General features: G+C 40.8%; 1 protein-coding gene across 1 annotated transcript in view; it reads right to left on the reverse strand.

Annotated features, from left to right (window-relative positions):
- pus10 (pseudouridine synthase 10) overlaps positions 1–23,657 on the reverse strand; it is a 70,247-nt gene that overhangs the window by 9,921 nt on the left and 36,669 nt on the right. Inside the window, exons 7-12 of the mRNA XM_072580992.1 lie at positions 22,926–22,987; positions 19,602–19,647; positions 15,460–15,524; positions 13,387–13,472; positions 9,120–9,245; positions 7,414–7,470 (exon numbers count right to left, since the gene is read on the reverse strand). Coding sequence (XP_072437093.1) covers positions 7,414–7,470; positions 9,120–9,245; positions 13,387–13,472; positions 15,460–15,524; positions 19,602–19,647; positions 22,926–22,987 — 442 coding nt within the window. The remainder of the gene's footprint in view (positions 1–7,413; positions 7,471–9,119; positions 9,246–13,386; positions 13,473–15,459; positions 15,525–19,601; positions 19,648–22,925; positions 22,988–23,657) is intronic.

The following is a 23,657-nucleotide window of genomic DNA, read 5'->3' on the forward strand; positions in this document are numbered from 1 at the left end:
AGGCTGATGTTTCAAAATAGTTCTGAATAGGAACATGGAATATAGGACATTGGAACAGTAGAGTTGAATGGCCTTCAAGGTTGCTGTATTCAATGTGATGATGGCCAATCATCAAACTCAATACCCTGTGCCTGCTGTCTCCCTAATACACCTTGATCCTTTTGCCCTAAAAACAATATCTAACACTATCTTCAAAACATTGTTCAAAACTGTTTTGGCCTCAACTGCTTTCTATGGCAGAGAATTCCACAGGCTCACCATTCTCTGGGTGAAGGGATTTCTCCTCATCTTAGTCTTAAATGGTCTGCCCCATATCCTTAGTCTGTGACCTCTGGTTAGTGAATCCCCAGTTAGTCATTATGAATCTTCTTCTTGTCTTGCTACAGGAGGAAGGAGGTGCATAAACAAAGCCACATCTACATGGTTGCAAAAGACCATGGACTATTCAAAAAGGAACTGGGAAGGTTTTCTGTTGTGTTAACCGACAACCAATATCCCTAATACGGCCATTTTCTATTTATGGAATCCTCCTCATCCAAATTGATTTTTGCATTTGTCTCGAAAATGCCATTGACTACTTCAATAAAATAATTCACTGCCAATACAGGTCCTGTGGATACCCAGAAGACACTGAACTCCCTGTGTAGCTAAGTGGACTCAAATGCCAGCCCCATCTCTATGGTTTTTCACTGTCGGTGAATCTCCATCCGGAGCAACTAAGGAGAGAATAGGGCCCCTTGAAGGCCAATGATGTAGTGTATGTGTGGAGCCACAGGAGATGAGAGAGATACTAAACGAAATACTTCACATCGGTTTTTACTGTGGAGAAAGACATGGAGGCGAGGGAACTCAGGGGAAATAGTTATTAATGTCTTAAGCATAGTCCACTGACAGAAAAGGAAATGCTGGAAGTCTTAAAAAACAAAGTTGGACAAGAGCTTCCAGAGGAAGTGAGGAGGCTGGTACAGTTACAACATTTAAAAAGACATTTGGATGGGTCTATGAATAGGAAGGGTTGAGAGGGATACGGGCCAAGGGCTGGCAAATGGGACTTGATTAATTTAGGATATATGGTCAGCATGAATGAGTTGAACTAAAGGGTCTGTATTTGTGTTGTACATCTCTAGTCTATGACTCTAAGTTTCTGGGACCTAATCAAGTGTATCCCAGAATGTTCTAGGAAGCTAGGGAAGAAATTGTGGGGCCCCTTGCAGAGCTATTTATATCACTTAAGCCATAGGTGAGGTATTGGAGAACTAGAAAGTGGCTAATGTTGTGTCTTTATTCAAGAAAGGCTGTCAGTAGATGCCTGGAAACTATAGATCGGTGAATCTGATGTCAGTGATAAGTTATTGGTAGGGATTCCGAGACACAGGATTTGTCTGCATTTGGAGAGGCAAGACTGCTTAGGAATAGTCAACATGACTTTGTGTCAAACCTGATTGAGGTTTTTTAGGATGTAACTAAAAAGATAGATGCGGGCAGAGGGGTAGATGTTGTCTACATGGACCTTTGACAAGGTTCCGCACGGTAAACTGATGAGTAAAGTCAGATCACATGGAATTCAGGGAGGGCTTAGCAGTTGCATACAAACTTGGCTTGATGATAGGAGACAGAGTGTGATAGTGGAGGGCTGTTTTTTGGACTGGAAATCTGTGACCAGCAGTATCCCCACATGGGTCCACTGTTGATTGCCATTTATATAAAAGATCTGAATGAGAATTTAGGAGGTATGATTAGTAAGTTTTCAGATAACACCAAAACTGGTGGTACACCTGACAATGAAGAAGGTTATCTAGGATTAGAAAGTGATCTTGATCAATTGGGCCAATGGACTGATGTGTGACAGATGGAGTTTAATTTGGATAACTGCGAGGTGTTGCATTTTGGCAAGAAAAACAAAAGCAGGAATTACACAGTTAATGGTAGGCCCTGGGTAGTGTTCTTAAACTAAGAGATTTAGGGGTTGAGGTACATTGTTCTTTTAAAGTCACGTCACAGGCAGACAAGGTGCTTTAAGAAGGTGTTTAGCACACTTGCTTTCATTGCTCAGACCATTAAGTTTAGGAATTGGGATGTCATTTTGACGTTGCGCAGGACATCGGTGAGGCCTCTTCTGGAGTACTGTGTTCAGCTCTGGTTGCTCTGCAATGGGAAGGGTATTATTAAGTTGGAGAGTATTCAGAAAAGATTTACCAGAGAGTTGCCAGGATTTGAGGGTTTAAGTTATAAGAAGAAGCTGGACAGACTTGGAGTTTTTCACTGGAGCGTAGGAGGTTGAGGGGTGACCTTATAGAGGTATATAAAATCATAAGGAGCATAGATAAGGTGAATAGCAAAGGTCTTTTCCTTTGGGTTGGTGAGTTCAAAACTAGAGGGTATAATTTTAAGGTGAGAGGAGAAAGATTTAAAAGGGACCTGAGGGGCTACCTTTTCACAGAGAGTGGTTCATATGTGGCGTGAACTGCCAGTGGAAGTGGAAGATGCTGGTACAGTTACAACATTTAAAAGACATTTGGACAGATACGAGAATAGGAAAGATTTAGAGGAATATGGGTCAAATTCAGGAAAGTGGGATTAGTTTAGTTTTGGGAAATTTGGTTAGCATGGATGAGTTGGACCAAAGGTTCTGTTTCCGTGCTGTATGATTCTAACATTCAAAAGTGTAGATTTAGTTTTTATTTTTTCTTCAGCCTTTAGTTCATTAACACATCAAGTCATTACATATAAATACAGAAACAGGAGTACAACACTTAATTTCCTGGGCACAGATTCAACTCACTGGACCTGAACAAAATGGGTCACGGTGTAATTTCTGGCAGAATCGAGTCAGAAGTCCAGCAAGGCCTATCTCAGCATTGGGAACAACTTGCTGCACCTTTCGTGTATTTGTCAGGCAGTGAGAAGAGTTTCTCACTGGATAGAGCAGCATGGTGGCTCAGTGGTTAGCACTGCTGCCTCACAATGCCAAGGATCTGCATTCAATTCCAGTCTTGGGTGACTGTCTGTGTGGAGTTTGCACATTCTCCCAATATCTGTGTGGGTCTCTGCCAGGTTTCCTCCCAGATTAGGTGGATTAACCATGGTAACTGCAGGGTTATGGCGATAGGGTGGGGAGCCAGGTCTGGGTGGGATGCTATTTGGAGGTTGATGCAGACTCAATGGGCCAAATGGTCTCTTTCCAGACTGTAGGGATGCTATAATTCCAGCAGTAGGTTACCAATTAAGAGAAATTATAACTTATTAACACCTATCTTACCTCATTAAAACTCAGCTTCCTTTATTACTAAACAAGCTCGACATTGAGAATTCTGGTATTGGAAGTCAGAGTGACATCAGCTTGCTGCTTGCTCCAAAGGACTTCCATATTGGACACTACTCACCATATGTACCCGATAATCATGTACGTTAGAATGTGACATATGTCAACCTCTAGGAACTTCAGAGCACATCTCCAAACCATATAAAGGACATTTCTGCACTTCAAAGACGCACTAGGAACTATTAAAAAAATGCTGTTTTCATCTCCAATGATACTTATCTCTCTCGCTCAGACTCCAACAAGGCAGAAGGGGTCAAGACTGAAGGCAGGCTGCCTGCCATTCATGGCCTAACCCCTTATGCAGAGAGCATCCTGTAATGTTGCTGCAAGGACAGTGTGCCCAGAGACATATCCCCAGCTCATGGACTGGATGAGGGTGCATGTCTGGCCAGTTCACTTGATGTCAATGCACTCACTCACTTTAAGCTACCTGGATACTCACAACATCACAACCTTGCATTGCCTTGCCTTCCTTTTTTAAGCTTTATTCTCTCAGTCAGAGGCTCATAGTACTTCTGTCCTGCCATGTCATTTAGCACAGTCACAGAGAGAGAGAGAGAGAGAGAGAGAGAAGGCAGCACAGACAGCAGGCAGACACAGTGAATATTAGGGGGTTGGAGTGGATAACAGCGAGTGGGGAAGATCTTGCAATCAATAGAGAGAGTGGTAGAGCATGAAGCCTTGCTGGAGGTGGTTACAGTGGTAGAAAGAGAGTGAGAATGAGGTACTGAAGAGGTGGCTGATTGGTGAAGGATTCTGTCCTTCCTTCTACACTATTGGCCGTTCCTTCAGAGAGCCAGGTGGCGACCTCAGACAAGGTGAGCATGGTCTGGTGTCAAGGATGTGGAGTTAGAAAAGTTTGTGCCTGTACAACACCCCACCTAGAAGGGCCTCTGGATTTCTGCCCACAGATTGGGGCACCAAGTGTCTCTCTTCTGCAATGTCTAAGACAGGTATCAGGAACCATGCAAGGCAGCTCTGGACTGACTGGGTTTGTCCAGGACCACAACTGCCTTTTAAAGATGGCACGGCAGCGTGGTGGGGGGGTGAAAAACATGCCAATCAATTCTGAGACATCCTGGCAGTGGCAACTTCATAGAATTATAGAATTACTACAGTACAGAAGCAGGCCATTCAGCCCAAGAGTCCACACCAACCCGCTGAACTGCATCCCACTCAGACCCATCTCCCTACCCTATCCCTGTAACCTTGCACATCCCACGGCTATTCCACCTAATATGCACCTGCCTGGATTTTATGGACAATTTAGCATGGCCAATCCACCTAACTTCAAAATCTTTGGACTGTGGAAGGAAACTGGAGCGCCCAGCAGAAACCCACACAGACATGGGGACAATATGCAAACTCCACAGTTGCCCAAGGGTGGAAATGAACCTGGATCCTTGGCATTGTGAGGCAGCAGTGCTAACCACTGAGACACCATGCCGTCAAGTTCTTCCAGTCCAGTAACAGCACATGGTAAGATGACAGAAACACCCTTGGGCAGGTAGATCGCTAATGAGGTGTGTTTAAGATACTGTGAGAAAATTCACTAGGCCTCAGTGAAAAACCCACAAAAAAAACCTTGATGCAACTGGCATTTATCCAAACAAGTGTTACGGTTTGGCCTATTGTGATTAACTATAAACTGTCTTAGCGCACTTCTGCTTTTTATTTTCTTATTCTGACTGTCTGGTTTGCTCAAGGATGTTTCCTACTTTGACAGCAGGCCGATCTGCCTTGTGGTACGTATCCCCCTCAGTACATGCTAACTATCCATCAGAACATAGAAACAAGAGCAAATCTAAACCTTGCAGCCCCTCAAACCTGCTCAGTCATTCAACAAATTATGGTTCATCTGATCTAGCCTCAATTTTATTTTCCCACCTGTCCCTCATAGCATTTGTGATTCTTTCTGGTGCCCTATGTCACTTCAATAAGATCCAGTTTCCCAATCAAACCACCCACTTCTTCAACAGGTGCATTCAAACCTTTGCATATAAAAGTTGTTTTGTTTCTTTTCAATTTACAAAGGAGTGTTTTAGGATTAGTGGGGTCATACTTGTACTAAGTGCTAAAAGTCTTTGAATTTGTACAATAAATAGATAGTTTGGATCATATTATTTTATCTTCATTTCTCATGGAATGCACTTTATTTTAGTGTTAAAACAACTTTAGAGAGTGTTGCTGCTTAGATTTCAGCAACAGACCACTCCATTTAAACTAAAATAAATAAAAATATGATCTACAAATCCAGGTTCCTGACTGGAATCTGACTTGTCTGGTACTAATATCAGCTGGGATCACAAGTTCAGCTGCTTTGTTTAGAATGCTAAAGGCATTCAGATATTGAAATTTTAGTTTTACCCTTTTACTTCCTTTGTAAATTCTACTCTCATTTGTTGTCCGACTTGAATTCATACTCTCCATTCTATCCTGACACAATCTATTTATCATTTACTGCATCAACATCTTTCTCTTTGATCTTGGCTCTTCTTTGATTTACCACCTCTTCCCAAATTTGATCTCTTGTCCCCACTGTTCAGTTTAAAACTCTCTCTCAGATCCCTAGTTCTTCAGGTGGCAAGAACACAAGCTCCAGCATGGTTCAGACATTGTCCCCTCAGTACAGACTCCATTTTCCCTGGCCTGATGCCAGAGGCCCGTGGACTGGAACTGACTTCTTTAATAGTTGAGCCACACATTCATCTCTCTGATCTGATTTCCCATATCCAACTTGCACTTGGCTCAGGTAATAAGACAGAGATTCTGAACTTTTGAGGTTCTGCCTCTTAATTGGCACCCAGTCCTCATACTGACTATGCAGACTCTTTGTGTTGTCCTGACTATGTTGTTGGCACCTAGATCGACTATGATGATTGGATCCTCCCCTGCCCATTCCAAATTCTTCTCCAGCTCTGAGCAGACATCCTGAAATCTAGCCCCAGCCAGCCAACACAGCTATCTGGAATCTCAGTCTTTGCCTCCTTACTGTACTGTACCCTCCTGCTTCTTCCACATTCCTACTTACTCCGCACTCTTGAGTAGCTTCTTGTGCCATGGTCAGTCAGTGCATCACCCCTACAGCCCTCACTCTCAGCACAAAGGGCTGAAAGAACCTCAAGCCTGCCGGACTCATGCACTCCTGCCCTCTGTGTCCCTTTATCTGCCTCACCCACAGTCATACACTCCTGTCCCTGAATACTGACCAAGCCAGGTGATCCAACCCCAAGAGGTGCAACTGTCTCCTGGTAAAAATGATCCGGGTGACCTGCTGGTTCCTGCTGTATTACAGGGTCTATTGTTCAGTGACCAGTCATCAAGTCTGAGCTCAAGCTGCACAAACGTCAATCACTAGCTGCAGACCAATTTGCTCCAGATCAAACTGGCATTTAGGAGCTCTCATACATTGTAACTGATGCATCATTTCTCCTGCCATTCTTAGAGTGTTCCATTACCTCAATGAATCTACTCAACTTTACATTTAGATGTGTTATATATTTTGTTAGCCCTACAACCAGCTGCCATGCTTTGAACCTTAAGAACCTTAACCTCTTACCAGATTCTCACTAGTTAACTGGCTTCTTCTCTTTAGAAGAAGAAGAATAAATTACTGGAGGGTGAAAGGGTTTAGGCAATAGCAAAAGGACACCCCTTTCCTTCCTCCACTTAACTGCCTGAATCACTTAGCTCCTGCGCTCTATCCATTTGCCAAGTTGCATTAACTTGGTTAGTTTTATAGGCCCCCATCATAAAAAGGTGGATCTGACTCACTTAATGAGAAATTCCGGTTTCACCTCTAAATTCTTAATTAAGCAGCCCTTTAATTGAAATCCTCTGGGAAAAAAAAACCCTGTTTAAGTCTGGCATCTGCAGAATTTAAAATGTAGGTTTCAGTTTAACAGCAATTACAAATTCCTGTTGTTTTAACATATTTCTGTGTGCTAAAACAGACACCATTGTAATGAATGCTAATTTAAAAATAATAATTTCTGAAACAGGATACATATTTAAACTTAAAATCACAGTCCAAACCAGCACAGTGGTTCATTTAAAATAAACCACATCACAAGAAGCTTAAACATAATTACCATTTCCCAAGGCTCTGACATCAACATCTTCTCTTCCTGAAGAGGAAAAGTTTAAACCTGCAGGTATAAAAGATGCTCTTTGGATCACAAAACTATACAAATTAATATTTTAGATGTTAAATAATAATAATATATTTATTATGTTAACGTTCCCTAATCTGACTAGATGAATGGCAATATGGACGAGTTGGACCGAAGGGTTTGTTTCCGTGCTGTACATCTCTATGACTCTATAAGCATACTTTTTTTTAAAAAGGACAAACTGAAGATGAATTAAACAGGAGGGGGGAGAAATGAATTCCAAAGAATGCTTTTACAATGTAACATTGGCAATCAAACATTTTGAAGCTCATTACTCTGTGGGAAAAGGAGTTGAAAATTATTTTGAATTAAATGGCACTTAAAATGGCAACAGATCTTTCACATTTCATTTTCTTTCACCCTGTAATTCATGGAAAAGTTATGCTGTAAACACAAAAAGAGATTTACAAGACCACCTCACTTACTAGAACAGAAGGATTTCTTTTTGTGTTGTCTGCAGTGCTTGTAATCACTTGCTGCCTCCTCAGTGGTCTCTCGCACATGCATACTCAGTCAACAGTGAAGGACTGTAACATTTTGCTGGCTTACGCATAAGACTGCAAGAGTGAGCTAGTTCTTGACTGAGGTTGCATCATATTGACGCTTAATGGATTTACAGCTAAGAGACACATGGTCAACAGGATGATCTGGGCTGGTTTTGATCCAGAGGTTGGAGAGGAATTACCCAGATTCCCATGACCAGCCATTGGGTTTTATATACAATGTCTCAGCACTGGGTTAGAAAGTAAAAACAATGACTGCAGATGCTGAAAACCAAATACTGGATTAGTGGTGCTGGAAGAGCACAGCAGTTCAGGCAGCATCCAACGAGCAGCGAAATCAACGTTTCGGGCAAAAGCCCTTCATCAGGAATAAAGGCAGTGAGCCTGAAGCATGGAGAGATAAGCTAGAGGAGCTTATCTCTAGCTTATCTCTCCATGCTTCAGGCTCACTGCCTTTATTCCTGATGAAGGGCTTTTGCCCGAAACGTTGATTTCGCTGCTCGTTGGATGCTGCCTGAACTGCTGTGCTCTTCCAGCACCACTAATCCAGTACTGGGTTAGAAAGTGTTTAGTTATGGTGGCCTGAGCATTATGAGTGTGAGTGAGCTTAATGGGGACTCTCTTCTTTTTCTGTGTACGCAAATGCAACACTTGCAAACATGTCATAACAACAAAATTAGTCATAGAAGGTGTTGAGATTCCACGTGAACACACATCCAGGCAAGCTTGCACAACATGAAACTTCACTGAACTGCAAAATTGCAGCAACAGAGATGAGCAATTTTTTTTTAAAAATGAAAACAAACCAGTCATTTCAGATTGTACTAACTTCAGTTAAGCATCAATCATATTCCAATGGCTATAATATTGCCTGACTTTTCTGTTGTAAAGTTTCACATTATATTAAAATTCTTAGTTTCCATACTAAATTCTTCTATATTTAGAAGTCTAGCATTTTAATGTTTTCCATCTTCAGTGTACCATATCACAAAAACTTTAGTTTGGGAGACTAAGACAGACATCACGTCACAAGCTTGGATCACCGCAAGTCTTATATTGTCATCTAAAGGCACTGAAATGCAAAAAAGCATTTAAGAATTTTACTTTATTCAAGTAACTTACTATCTACTTTAAACATTTTTTTCAGCGGCTCTCCTATAAGTTCTTCCACTGAAGACTCCATTTTTCTTTCTCCGTCTATTACCCAGGGAGTCTGTGGTAGATTCCTGGAGAACTTGTTATATCTGCCTAAGAGAAACACAGGTATCCACTTTTCAGACTTTTCACTCTCCACATGTGGATTATTTGACACATTTATAATCAAGCAGACTGTATCACAATTGTTAACAACAGTATGTGTAATATTCAAATAAAGCAAGATAAAGGACTTGTCACCTCCTTTTACAGTCCTAGATTTTAGAACGTACAGGTGGCCTCCTAACCCAGAACTAGGGACACCACCTCTGCTCTACAAAAGCTCTAAGGCTCAGACAGGAACTTTTTAAAAAATTTAATCTTATTTTTCTCATCAACCTGGTCAGAGAAGTTATTGTATGCCTCTGGAGCAGGTGGATCTTGAACCCAGGCCTCTTGATCCAGGGGCAGGAGTACTACCACTTCATAAGATGGCCCATGGCTCAAAGAGAATAGCTCTATTCCTGATGAATATCCTCGGATGCTGCCTGACCTGCTGTGCTTTTCCAGCACCATTCTGATCTAAACTCTGGTTTCCAGCATCTGCAGTCCTCACGTTTGACTCAAAGAGAATAGCTGCAGAGTTGATTCAAAGCAGGTGATGCTCGAGTTCAAGTCCAGACATTGGTAATAGCATCTTTGAGATCTTTGGTGTAAAATCATCAAGGGGATATTGGTGGACGCCATTTGTTGTTTAATTAGTTGACTGGTTAAATTGGTGGTGGTCTATTTAAAGAAAAACAACTGGACTCATATCTGAGGCAGAGAGGGGACTCAGGGTAAGATGGTGCTATTCTAGAGACAGATGGGTCTTAGTTACATTCAGTACTCTCAAATCTGTGCACAAGCTAACAGAACGGTTTTAAAACAGCCAAGAAAACAGCACACATAAATGTCAAAGCCAACAAGCCAAACAAAACAAAAATGATCTGAACAACTTCCGCTGACCTGAAAGTCTAACGGTGAGAACTCTTTGATCCATCATTCTGAAACATTGATCGATGAATCCATTTGAAGGCCATATCTGCAGAAATGGCCAAATGCTAACTAAAATAGATACTATTTTATAGAAAACAGCTGGGCTGTTGGTCTGACTAAAGTAGCTATTAATAGGTGCAGGCACTAGCCCATGGAGAAGATCAATGGTCCTGACTGCCTGTCCCACTTCTGCAGCTATGTTCACGTCTGGTGTCCTTGACGAGGAAGCATGCAATGTCTACCAACACTTCGGAGGCATTTAGGAAGAGGTGGGCTCTGTAAGGGCTGGGGTCCATTATTTCCCCTTCCAATTCCATTCTGATTTAGTCAGAAGTCACATGACACCAGGTTATAGTCCAACTGGTTTATTTGAAATCACAAACTTTTGGAGAGCTCCAAAGGCTTGTGATTTCAAATAAACCAGTTGGACTATAACCTGGTGTTGTGAAATTTCTGACTTTGTCCACGCCAGCCCAACACTGGCACCTCCACATTTTGATTTAGCCTCTCCTCTTTCTTTACCCATTCCCTTTGCTTTGTTGTTGCACTGTCCCAGTGGGTAGCCCTTGCTAATTCGTCCTTTAACTGGTTAAATGGGTGATTTGGTGGTAGAATTTTAAAAAAAATGTAGAGCTGGGTTCAGGTCCCTTTTGGCACATCTCTAAATTTGGGTCAAAGGATCCTGGATCATGCTCCACCAACTCCAGAGGTGTGTCATAAAACATCTGGACAGGTTGATTAAAAATATCTTTTTTTAAAGAAAAGAGGGGGCTGGGTTCATTCCCCTTCCCCCTTCTCTTGTCTTCCCATTTTTTTGATCTTGGATATTGTTGCACTGGCTCTTCTTGATTATTTGGGTGAATTAGCAATGAGTATCAAAGAAGTTGGGTTCATTGGAGTTCTTGTGGCACCATTGTAGTGTCCCTACTGTGAGCTGAAAGGCCTGAGTTTAACTCTCATCTGTTCTAGAGATGTGTCGTAACATGTGTGAACAGGTTGATTATAAATAAAAATAAAAAAATGTTGGGTTCTTGTGGCCTTGTGTGGCCAGAAGGACCAGGCTCCAGTCCCACCTGTGCTGTTAAAGGATGCCAGTGTTATGGACAAAGAACGTGAAACCATTTTAGAATAGATCACATCATAGCATGCTATATGCATTCAATACTTAAAGACACCACCATGCCCAGTTGTTTTGCCCAGGCATTAAATCAAGTAGTAGGTATGGACCTGAAGATGTGGGACAAAGATCAGAATATTTATCTATAATTTTCTAGAATATGGTGACCAGATTTAGCAAATTCACTGTAATAATAAGGATAGATGAATGATAATGGACAAAGTCATGGAAAAATTGTCTTGCGTCAGCAACAAAGTCTTAAAGGATAATGGTGGTAATGTGAGAGTGACAAGTTTGGGACATGCATAAGAACTTAAACATTTCAGTAATGCATACCACTACAGAGAACTCTGTTCAGCAATAGTTCATGTGAAAGAAGACTATGCAATAATTCATTAGCTGTCACGCAAAATACTGGCATATCAGCTGAACTGTAAATTATAAACTGCACTGGCATAGGCAGTAAATGAAAAAGAATTCTTACAGATGCTTGGGAGGTCCAGCCCAACCCAATCAAGATATGGTTGGAATTTAAAATTACCTTCAGTACTGCACAATAATATTCCAGCACTAGAAGGAATAACAATTAGCCTGAGTTTTATTATAAACACACGTCTAAACACGTTAAACACTGGTCGAAAAAAAAACATTCATTAAAGCTGAGGCACCACATAAAGTTAGAGCTTTGAGATATTGCAGATAGTCCAGGGAGATTTCAGATCTGGTGACACGGTTTATTACAAGATAGAACACAAGGAGTGGAAAGGGCCAGGAAACGTTAATGACATGATGGGAAAGCTTTCATAACATGGGAATCAGACTGTAAAGCTGTGTTCCTCACAGGTAGTGGGGCTGAGGTGTGAATTTTCAAATTCAGAATGTGGGAGAAGGGGTTGCTAATGAAGCACCATGTAATTTGCATAGCCATGAGTTCTACAAATTGGAAACAGAGAGGAAGACTTAAGAGGTAAAAACCATGACTGCAGATGCTGGAAACCAGATTCTGGATTAGTGGTGCTGGAAGAGCACAGCAGTTCAGGCAGCATCTAAGAGACTTAAGAGCTTGGGAAATATTATAGCCCGATTGTGAAGAACATGAGAAAATATCTTTTTGGGATCATTTGCCGAAATACGTTCATGAATATCAGCCAGCAGAGTCAGATGACTGGGTAGTGGCCACAATAGTGGGATATGCAGACAAGCCTAAAGGAAAATGCAAGAACTTCTAAATATCCAAGATCAGCAACAAGTAGGAAGGGCCATTGATAGGCAAAAGGATTTACAAGACTGGAGGAGCAGAAAATGCATTTATAGTACTGATTCAGGAAGTACAATTAGGAGGAAAAGGTCAAGTACAACTGAGAAGATTTCTAGTAAACGTGCTGATGGGAGAAATGCAGAGAGATCTCAACATGAGAAAACAGTCCACAGTCTGACAAGGAAACTGGGTAGCAAGGATAATGGAGAGCCTTCCTGGACAGATAAAAGCAGAAGTCCCAATGATTAAGAAGTGTTTATGGCTACTAGTAGAATGGAAAAAAATCGGGTGACTAAATAAGGCTAAACTAAACGGATGGAATTTTACATCTGGAAGTTGACAGTAGTGGTCGACCTGTTTTGTCTCACTAGTGGATCTCTTCTGTACAGAATCTCACCATGACAGATGGTAACGTCGGAATTCAATAAAAATTTGGATTAAAAGCCAATCTCAAAGGGACCACGTAAACTGGCATAAAACCCAACTGTTCACATTATGGAAGGAAATCTGTTATTCTTACCTGGTATGGCATACGTGTGACTCCAGACCCACAACAATGTGGCTGACCCTTAACTACCCTCTTTGCAATTAGGGACAGGCAATAAATGATGACCTATCCAGTCATACCTGCATCATATGAACGAATATATTTGAAAGAAAATTGTCTGGGGGCACAGCAACAGCTATTTAAATGCTATGGTAGGCCAATTTTCAAGTTAAAACTGGTTAGCAGCACTGAAATGAGTACATATGTCCGATGACCCCAGTATAGTATTTTAAACACTGATTTGCAAATGTCAACCAGAACAGGGAATTTAAAAATAATTGTTATAATGTCTTACCTGCCACATAGATTGAATCGTGAGTGCACTGAATTTCCTGAATAACACAGGAGCTTTTAGGTCGTTCAAGCTGATGAGGAAACTGTCTGTCAAAGATCAAAGCACAATGAACGCGAGATTTAAAAGATGCATCAATATTTCATTAGAACAACACATACATTATAATTCACATCTATAAATTACTTTTAAAAACAATTTCAACTATCAGATCTCACCCATAAAATGCATCTTTTCTTCACGTCTAATTCTGACCTCTTCAGCAACCTTGAGTTTAATCACTTCATGACTGGTGACGTGATTTCAATGCCTAAGCTCTAGAATTTCCTCCCGTCCTCTGCATGTCACTTTCCTCCTGTAAGACATTCCTTAAAATCTCTTCCTGATCAAGCCATTGATTATCTGATTTAATATCTTTTAATATGGCTCAGTATCATGTTTTGTTTAATAATGCTCGTGAGAAGCACATTGGGTTGTTTTCACGACATTAAAAGCGTGAGATACAAGCTATTGCTGACAGTGTCCTGGAGGAGGGACTTGAAACTAGAACCGTATGACTCAGAAGCAAAAGATGCAACCATCTGATGATGCCAACTTAGACAAGGGAGCCTTCGAAATGTCCACCTGCTTCCTCACCAGAGGATTCCCCAACACCGTAATTGACAGGGCCCTTAGCCAGATCTAAATGATCTCACAAAACTTCAGCCCTCACTCCCCCTCCTCCCTCCCACAACAGTGATAGGGTCCCTCTTGTCCTCAACGACCATCCACATCCATAGTATAAATAGCCGCCATTTCTGTCATCTCCAGTGAGATGCCACCAGCAGATATATATTCTCCTCTCCTTCAGCTTTCTGCAGGGACTGTTCCCTCCAAGACACCCTGGTCCACTTCTCTTGCACTTCTAGCACAGGCCCACGGCACCTCCCCCCTGCAATTAGTGTGTAACACCTGCCTGCTTACTTCCCCCCTCCTCAGTAGCCAAGAGCTCACACATACCTTCCAGGTGAAGTAGCGCTTTACCTGCACTTCACTCAATCTAGTCTACTACACTCACTGCTCACAATGTGATCTTCTCTACATTGGGGAAATGAAGTATAGATTGGGTGATTGCTTTACAGAACATCTATGTCCTATCTGCAGAAAAAAAAAGACCCTGAGTTTCACCTCCATTTCAACACACCATGTTCCAAGGCCGACATCTCTGTCTCAGGCTTACTGCAGTGCTTTAGTAAAAGGTCAGCGCAAGCAGGAAGAACAGTATCTCACTTTTCATTTGGGAACTCTATAGCCTTCTGGAATCAAGACTGAGTCCAACAATTTTAAGGCTGGAAGCACCTTCTCCCATGTCCTTACCCTAACTCCCACACACCAGGCCTTGTCATCTCTTGACTGCTACCACACACAACATTTGCAGTTAATCATTCACCTAGGTTGACCTTTGTCTGACTTACCGTTGTTCTCTCTCTTTGGCTCTGTCTCTACCTACTGTGTACTGCCCCCTACTCCCCACCCCATCTTCTGCATAAATACCAACCTTTTCCTGGTTCTGAAGAAGGGTTGCTAACTCTGAAACATTAACTCTGATTTCTCTCCACAGATGCTACCACACCTGCTGAGGTTTCCAGCAATTTTTGTTTTTGTTTCACTTCATCCAAGACTCAATGCCAGATCAAGCAGCTGAATGAACAGAATAATAACACAGTGACTCTGACCAAGTCCTGCATGTATACAGCAGGAAATGGGTTGCAATCCCGTAGAAGGCTATTCATGAAACTCTTATGATCTTTTATTGAACTTCACTTCTGCAATTTTGATTTCTAGCCCATCATTAATTTCAAGCCTGTAATCTATTTCATAGACCTTGTGGTCCAAATTTTGCTCCAATTAGAATTCTACATCATTCAAATTATCTGTGCTTGTATGTGTACTTTTCCTTGTGTCTGGGGTTTTCCTCAGAATATAACCCAATATACATCATGAATTTATCTCTGTAACAGTTATGTACAGAAACTGTCCATTTACTAAGAAATACATAAAGTACGTTTGGGGGAAAAGAAACTAATCTGCACTCACTGAAGGAAGTCACCATCTTTTATCTTCTCCAAAGCTTTCACCACTGCCATTCTAGTGAATATGGACTGAAAAGAGAAACATCCGTTATAATTGGTTCTTAGAACTGTAGGTGTGTGTCCAGGATGTGGCAAGATTCATTACATCATATGTTCACTTTACAGCAGAACATTACTAACAAGTCAAATTACTTAGCAATCAAGTCCAATTTACGTTTAGCCTCTAATCCACAGAAATAATTTGTTTGGACTTTCAGGCAATCTCTGTGGCATTCTTAATATACTGCATCACACAAGGTTCCACTATAACCTCCAAAGAAAGACTGTTCCCACAGGGAGCATGCACGTACCATACACATTTGTAACACCAACAAATTTTCTACTTCACTGCATACGATTCACACAAATGTAGCTGAAAGTTGAAAAGACCAAGAAGTAGAGGTCAGGTATATTTTAATAACCAGCATCCTCTTCTCCTTCTTTCCAGTTTCACTCTCCTTTCTCCCTTTATCCCAACCTCAACTCCAGAATCAATTCATCCATCACTGCTGGCCTACTGTCCGATCTGTTTTTTCCACCCTGTTGATTTGTGAAACATACACTACCAAATCACTGAAATCACCCATTTTCTAAACTTAATCTTTTGCCCGAGAGTCCTCTTTTTCTTTACCTAGTTTTTAAAAATAATGGGAAAAAAAAATAGTAAGTTCCAGGACTGGGCACACAAAATAAATTTCTAATGAGACCACTACTTGAACCCCACTGCGATAAAATGGGAACTCACCTTCCAAACGATCTCTCACTGTAGATGAGCTCCACCGGTAAAATGCCATTTGGGAGCTCACCTTAGAGTCATAGAGATGCACAGCACGGAACCAGACCTTCGGTCCAACTTGTCCATGCTGAGCAGAGATCCTAAATTAATCTAGTCCCACTTGCCAGCACTTGGCCCACGTACCTCTAAATGCTTGTATTCATATACCCATTCAGATGCCTTTTAAGTGTTGTAATTGTACCAACCTCCATCACTTCCTCTGGTAGCTCATTCCATACACACACCACCCTCTGAGTTGTCCCTTGGGTCTCTTTTATATCTTTTTCATCTCACCCTAAACGTAGGCTCTCTAGCTCTGGAACCCCCCTCCAACCCAGGCGAAAAAAATCCTTGTCTATATACCCTATTCATGCCACTCATGATTTTGTCAACCTCTAGAAGGTCACCCCTCAGCCCTCGACACTCCAGGGAAAACACCCCCAGCCTATTCAGCCTCTCCCTATGGCTCAAACCCTCCAAACATCCTTGTAAATCTGTCCTGAACCCTTTCAAAGTTTCACAACATCCTTCCAAGAGGAGGGAGTCTAGAACTGCACACAATATTCCTCCCACAGAATAGACAATGTTCTCATATCTTTCTCAGTTTGTTACTCCAAGCCAAAATAATTCTTTCTGGAGTTGTCTCACCCATTGTTCATCACTAAAACTGACCATTTCCACTCTGTAACTTTGCCGAACTCAATCCATCATCGTTCAACTGCTACAGAAAACTTCTCCATGCTTTTGTCACTTCTAGGCATGACCATTTGGATGTGCCCAGGACTAGTCATCCATTTTCCATCCTCCATAAATCTGTGCCCATTCCAAATTTTGTGACCCTTAGCCTAACTTGCAAGAAAGTCATTATTCTTGTGACTTCTGACCTACACTGGCTCCCTGCAAAGCAATTTCTTAATTTTAGCATTCTCATCCATACCTTCAAAGCCCAACCATAACTAAGTAACCTCCTCAGCCTCAAAAACCTCTACACTCCTCTAATTTTGATATTTTGAGCATCAAGGTTTTTTAAAAATTACTCCAGCAGTGACAGCAGTCCCTGGACCTGGACCATAAGCTTTGGAGAATCCTTCCTCAAACTCTCCCTGTTCTCTTCTCTCTCTTCCTCTGTGAAGCTCTGCAATATCTATTTCTCACCTATTCTCAAGTCTCCTTTTCCCACATAATGTCAACTTTTGATCAATAACCTCCTCTGAAATCTTGAGATATTTTATCGCCTTAAAAATGCAAAGTTGTCTTTCACCCAAGACATGTTATTTTTAGAAAACTTCAACAAAGCAAGTTGAACATCACTAATAAAGTGACTAAAATTACTCACTCAAATAATGCAATAGCTTCAAATCAATTGGAGTCCAAACAAAATTTCATTGCAATCAGCTAGCCTCGACACATTCCAACATCTTCTCACTCCACTAGCCTGTTGCAACAATGTTAGGGATCCACGCTGAAACAAATCTCCTTTCTCTTAGATGTGCAGATTAAATTAATTTACATTCCGAGTTCTTCTTTGTTACTTCAAACTTCCTATTCTTGCCTTTCCTGTTTACCTCTTGAAGTATCAAGTTTCGCTACAATGGACAAATAGTAAAAGCTCATTGAGGAACAGCTTTACATAATCCAAACAAAATGAAACTGAATTAAAAATTCTGAATTCTAGGATTGGTTGCAAATAAAGATTCAAAGAGTAATGCTAGATTTTGTTTTAACTTGTCTGAATCTATACCAAATCCTCCTGATTAATGTCAACTAGTCATAGAATGGGCAGTACAGTGACTCAGTGGTTAGCACTGTTGCCTCATAGCACCAGGGACCTGGATTCAATTCTACCTTTGGACGACCGTCTCTGTGTAGTTTGCACACTCTCCCAGTGTCTGTGTGGGTATCCTCTGGGTGCTCTAGTTTCCTTCCACAGTCCAAAGATGTTCAGTTGAGGTGGATTGGCCATGTTAAATTGCCCGTAGTGTTAAGGATGTATAGGTTAAGTGGATTGGCCACGGGAAATGCAGGGTTACAGGGCTTGGATGGGGGGTGGGATGCTCTTCAGAGGGTCAGCACTTTCACACTGTAGGGATTCTATGAATTATCTTCAGTTACAATGTTCTTCCCCCAGAACAAGCAGGGCAGCTAAGGCTATATTTCCAAAAACACTATACCCACAAAAACATGGGATCTCGAGGATTACATTTTGATTTTCTGGGCTATATTTTCATTCTCTCTAACCTGATTAATTAGGTGACAGAGTCACATTGTTACATCACCTTCTCTATTTACATATAGGATACTTGGACCTACAAAAAACTGAATCATCAATATCCTCAATAACTATTGACTTCATTAAACTTGAAGTCATAAGTCATTAACAAAGTGCTAACTTCTTAAACACCACAGTATTTAATTTGGTACAAAGCAACAGGCATAAGTAGACAAAAGTTGAGCATAAAATCACTGACACATACTTCTGCACACAGAGCCATCAGCCTAAACACACCTTCCACATACTGATAGGATCATAGCTACTGTGTTTCCATTGCATTTCACAAAGCTGGAATATTTCAGGCAGTTACTTCCTTTTATACTGCATCTCACATCTCAATCTCAGATTTAAAATTAACATCTGAAACAGTGTTCGCCTCAACAGCATCCACTACATTTTCTCCTTAAAGCTCTTAAATGTATGCAGCCATTAGTTGGATGCACCACATTCACTTGCAAGTAATCCATTACCTCAGTGTCTCCATGTCTTTCTAGCTCCTACTTAGCAAACTCCTACTTTGCTAACAGTCGTGAAACTGTTCTCCCTTTGATACCTTCCAACCCACCTTGCTGTCTCCCTGCTCCCTCCAATCCCCTTGCAGCCTCCTCCTTCCTCCAATACCTGCGGCCCTGCAGGCAGATGCCTGTTTTGGTGTCTACTGGTCCCTACTCCTGCAGGGAGTCATCTCTGCTCCCAGATCTTGGCTTTTGGCCTTGTACTTCTGGCCCTCATTCCCCCACGGATCTCACATTGCCTATACTTCCTTACCTGGCTGCTTGCAGGTTGGCCAATCAGTGGTTGTTTCTCTACTATGTTTGCTGTGGATGAATGGGAACAGTTTCTCACCCTTTCCCTCCACTCTGTTTACAAAACCAGTTTCCCATGATCAGTCAATCCTGTGACTGAATATGCCTCGGCCATTTGGGGCTTTCAAGGGCTGATTCACCTGCTGCTCTGTGTATTTTGAACGTTGACTAGGATGCTATCTAAACAGAAGTATAACGTACAAAAATCTCTGAAATTAATTTAGGCCAAACATTAAAAATAGCTATAGAAATACCTGCTTGCTTTTTGTTGGTCTAAAGCACTCTCGACATGCAGTGGCCCTAGATTAATAATAAATATCACAATTATGAACATTCTAACAAGAGCATAACTTTAAAGCTTGGATTTATCATTTCTTCTCTGCAATACTCAAGGCAACATTATATTTAAAATACTGAATTCTAGTCACACAATCTAAAGTGTTCAAGGTCAGCAGAATTTTGATTTCAAAAAGGACATTCATTGACTTTCCAGTTTGCTTTTATCTCAAGTTATTCAAATTTCAAACAAGCATGGGTTTGCTGGACATGATTCATTCTGCAGACTGGAGAAGTACAATGGATCACTTCCTTATCCACAGTTAATTATAGCTAAGGAAAACGTAGTACAGAGGATATTTAGGGAAGTGTTATCTAGAGTTACAAATATGCAAGTTCACACACCAATAATTGTTGCAGCTCATTTATGCCAATGCCCCTTACATTTTTATTCCCCATTGTGCACAGCCTTTCATTTGGATGTGGAGTCCCTTAAATCTTTTTCCATGGCCATGCACATTTCCCACTCCATTCACAGGGTTTCCAATTTTCACTAGGGCCTTTTAGGAGTATGGAATTGGTTCAGGTTTCAAACCTGCACCCTATAGTCCAAGCTGGCCAGTTCCACCGTGGCAATAGATGGGTCTACTCCTCTGTAATTTTCATAGAGATGGATCACATTTTTAAAGGGTTGTAGTTTACAGTACAAACAGAGATGTCATGAACCATAATCTGCATGAGGAACCATCTTGAAAGTAAGTTTGAGAGGTCCTCCTCACATCCACTACACTAAAGGTATACCCCTCCTTCCACCTATTGTCTGTCTTGACACCTATGTCAAGTTCTGAAGATTATTAGGGATAAACAATAAGTTTTAGCATACCAGGGAATATCCACGTTCTAGTACCCCGTGTTTTCAGGGATTGAAATCCAAATGCTTGACACTTTTATTGGGTTGCAGAGAGGATTGGGAGATAGAGGGAGGCTACAAGGGCAGGAAAGGATCTTTACTTTTAAAAAAAAGGTGGTACTTTTAAGAGTATAAAAGGTTATGAATGAATTTGTCTATAATTTTGTAAACATATCTACTTGGGGTGGCACAGTGGCTTAGTGTTAGCACCGCTGCCTCACGGTGCCAGGGATGCAGGTTCGATTCCAGCCTTTGACAAGGTTCTGCATGGTAGACTATTTAGTAATGTTAGATCACATGGAATTCAGAGTGAGCTGGTTAACTGGATACAAAATTGGCTTGACGCTAGGAGACAGATGGTCATGGCGGATGGTTACTTCTTGGATGGGTGCCTATGACCAGCGGTGTTCCGCAGGAATCAGTGCTGGGTTTACTTTTAGTTGTCATTTAAATAAATGACTTGGATGAGAATATAGGAGGTATGGTTAGTAAGTTGGTGGTTGACACCAACATTTTTGACATAGTAGATAGTGAGGAAGGTTATCTAAGATTACAAAGAGATCTTGATCAATTGGGGTAATGTGCTGAGGAGTACCAGATAGAGTTTAATTCGGATAAATGCAAAGTATTGCATTTTGGTGAAACAAGCAAGAGCAGGGCTTAAACAATTAATGGTGGGGTCTTGTTGGTATCATAGAACAGAGAGATCTAGGGGATCAGGTACATAAATTTTTGAAATTTGTGTCACAGGTAGACAGAGTGGTTAAGAAGGTATTTAGGATGTTTGCCTCCATTGCTTCGACCTTTAAGTACAGGAGTTGGGATGTCATGTTGAGATTGCACAGGATGTTGGTGTAGCTTCTTCTATAACACTATGTAGTTCTGGTCACCCTGCTATCGGAAAAATATTATTTAATTGAAGAGGGTTCAGAAAAGATTTGAGAGGTTGCTGCCTGGAATGGAGGCTTTGAGTTATGAAAATAGGCTGGATATGTTGGGACATTTTTCACTGGAGGGTAGGAAGTTGAGGGATGACCTTTTATATAGGTTTATAAAATTATGAGGGGCATAGATAAGGTGAATAGTAAGGGTCTTTTCCTGAGCATGGGAGAAACCAAGGGGCATATTTTTAAAACAAGAGGAGAAAGATTTTAAAAAGAAAGGACATGAAGGACAACTTTTTTACAGTCAGTGGTTTATATGTGGAATGAACTGCCAGATGAAGTGATGGATGCAGGTACAGTTACAACATTTAAAAGACATTTAAGTACATGAATAGGAAAGGTTTGGAGAAATATAGGCCAAGCACAGGCAGGTGGGACTAGTTTAGTTTGAAAAAATGGTCAGCGTGGACTAGTTAGACCAAAGGGATCATTTCTATGCAGTATACCTCTATGATTCTATTGATCCAATTAAGTTAGTTAGAGAGAGAGAGAGAGAGAGCACGAGAGCGAGAGAGAGCGAGAGAGAGCGAGAGAGAGCGAGAGAGAGAAGAATCATTGACAAAGTAGCAAAATTAAGAAGGCAATTCTGCAAGTCCAAATTGTTTGAACTCAGGTACACTCATGCAAACCATGGAACTGGTAGCAGACACATTATTTTATACGTACATGTGATCTATAGAAGGAGGACTAGTGTTAGAGAAAAAAAGTTGGCAAATATTATTTTCATGTACAAAACTTGTCAACTGTAAATTAAACAGCTTAACATAAGCGATGGGAAAAACTAGAATTTAATATAAGCGTGCACATAAAAATCAGAGAAAAGAATAAGAAATAATCAGCATGGGCTCCAAAAGGTTAAGAATTCTTGAAAGGATAACAGGAAGTATATACAAGGAGAACATAGGAAATGCCATATACTTCGATTTTGAAACCCTGTTTGATAAAATGCCACACAGCAAATTCATGACAAAAGGTTAGGACATGTAGAATTGAAGACAAGTAAGTGAATGTAAAACAACTGGCTAACAAAAGGAAGTGGAGATCAGGACAAAATAGTGATCATTCAGATTGGAGGAAGTTAGAAAGCAGTGTTTTACAAGTGGTGCTCAGAATATTCTTGTTAATAATTTAAGGTAATGATTTGAGTTGTGGGTTGTGACTGCACAAACACATCTAACATTGGACTAAAACATATCCATTACAGTATATTTTCATAAACGACTTTATTTTTGTCAAGAATGAAAATTGATACGAAAAAGTGAAAATCACATTCATTTGACAATTCTAGAAACTGTACTGTTACTGTATTAATAACAAAAGAAAACATAATTTATTCATACACATTTCACAAGTGATAATTTGCTATTGGCATTAAGTTAGCTATATGTAAATAAACTATTAAAATATATTAGTATTCAGCAAATAGGAGAATAAATAGGATAACTTACAAAAAGTGGCAATCCCCGTCTGTTTCAGGGTGTGCGAAAACCACACTTAGCTCAAATAAGCTCTAGTATTGAAACAAAGGCAGTTTATCCTCCAGTAAATAAACTAATATGGCAATCTTTGTAGGTTAGCTAAAAGTTTCTGCCTGACGAATGCAAGAAAGTAACCAAATACTATAACTATTTATCACGGTGGCACAGTGGTTAGCACTGCTGCCTCACAGCGCCGGAGACCCGGGTTCAATCCCCGCCTCAGGCGACTGACTGTGTGGAGTTTGCACGTTCTCCCCGTGTCTGCGTGGGTTTCCTCCGGGTGCTCCGGTTTCCTCCCACAGTCCAAAGATGTGCAGGCCAGGTGAATTGGCCATGCTAAATTGCCCATAGTGTTAGGTAAAGGGGTAAATGTAGATGTAGGGGTATGGGTGGGTTACGCTTCGGCGGGGCGGTGTGGACTTGTTGGGCCGAAGGGCCTGTTTCCACACTGTAAGTAATCTAATCTAATCTAATCTAATAACAAAACCAGCTTACTTCTAATTGAAAAGGATATAATACAAAGTAGTCATGTGTATTCCATCCATTTTTCCTTCAAAATATAGATGATTCTGAAATATTCTTATGTCAATAAGATTTTATTGCTTAAAAAGATGACCAATTTAGCATTTCAGTAATTCTAATAAAATAATTCTAAAAATAAATCCTCCTTATACATTGCACTACACGTTCACATTCTAACAT

The sequence above is a fragment of the Chiloscyllium punctatum genome, chromosome 11 (genome assembly GCF_047496795.1).
Source record: "Chiloscyllium punctatum isolate Juve2018m chromosome 11, sChiPun1.3, whole genome shotgun sequence".
NCBI lineage: Eukaryota > Metazoa > Chordata > Chondrichthyes > Orectolobiformes > Hemiscylliidae > Chiloscyllium > Chiloscyllium punctatum.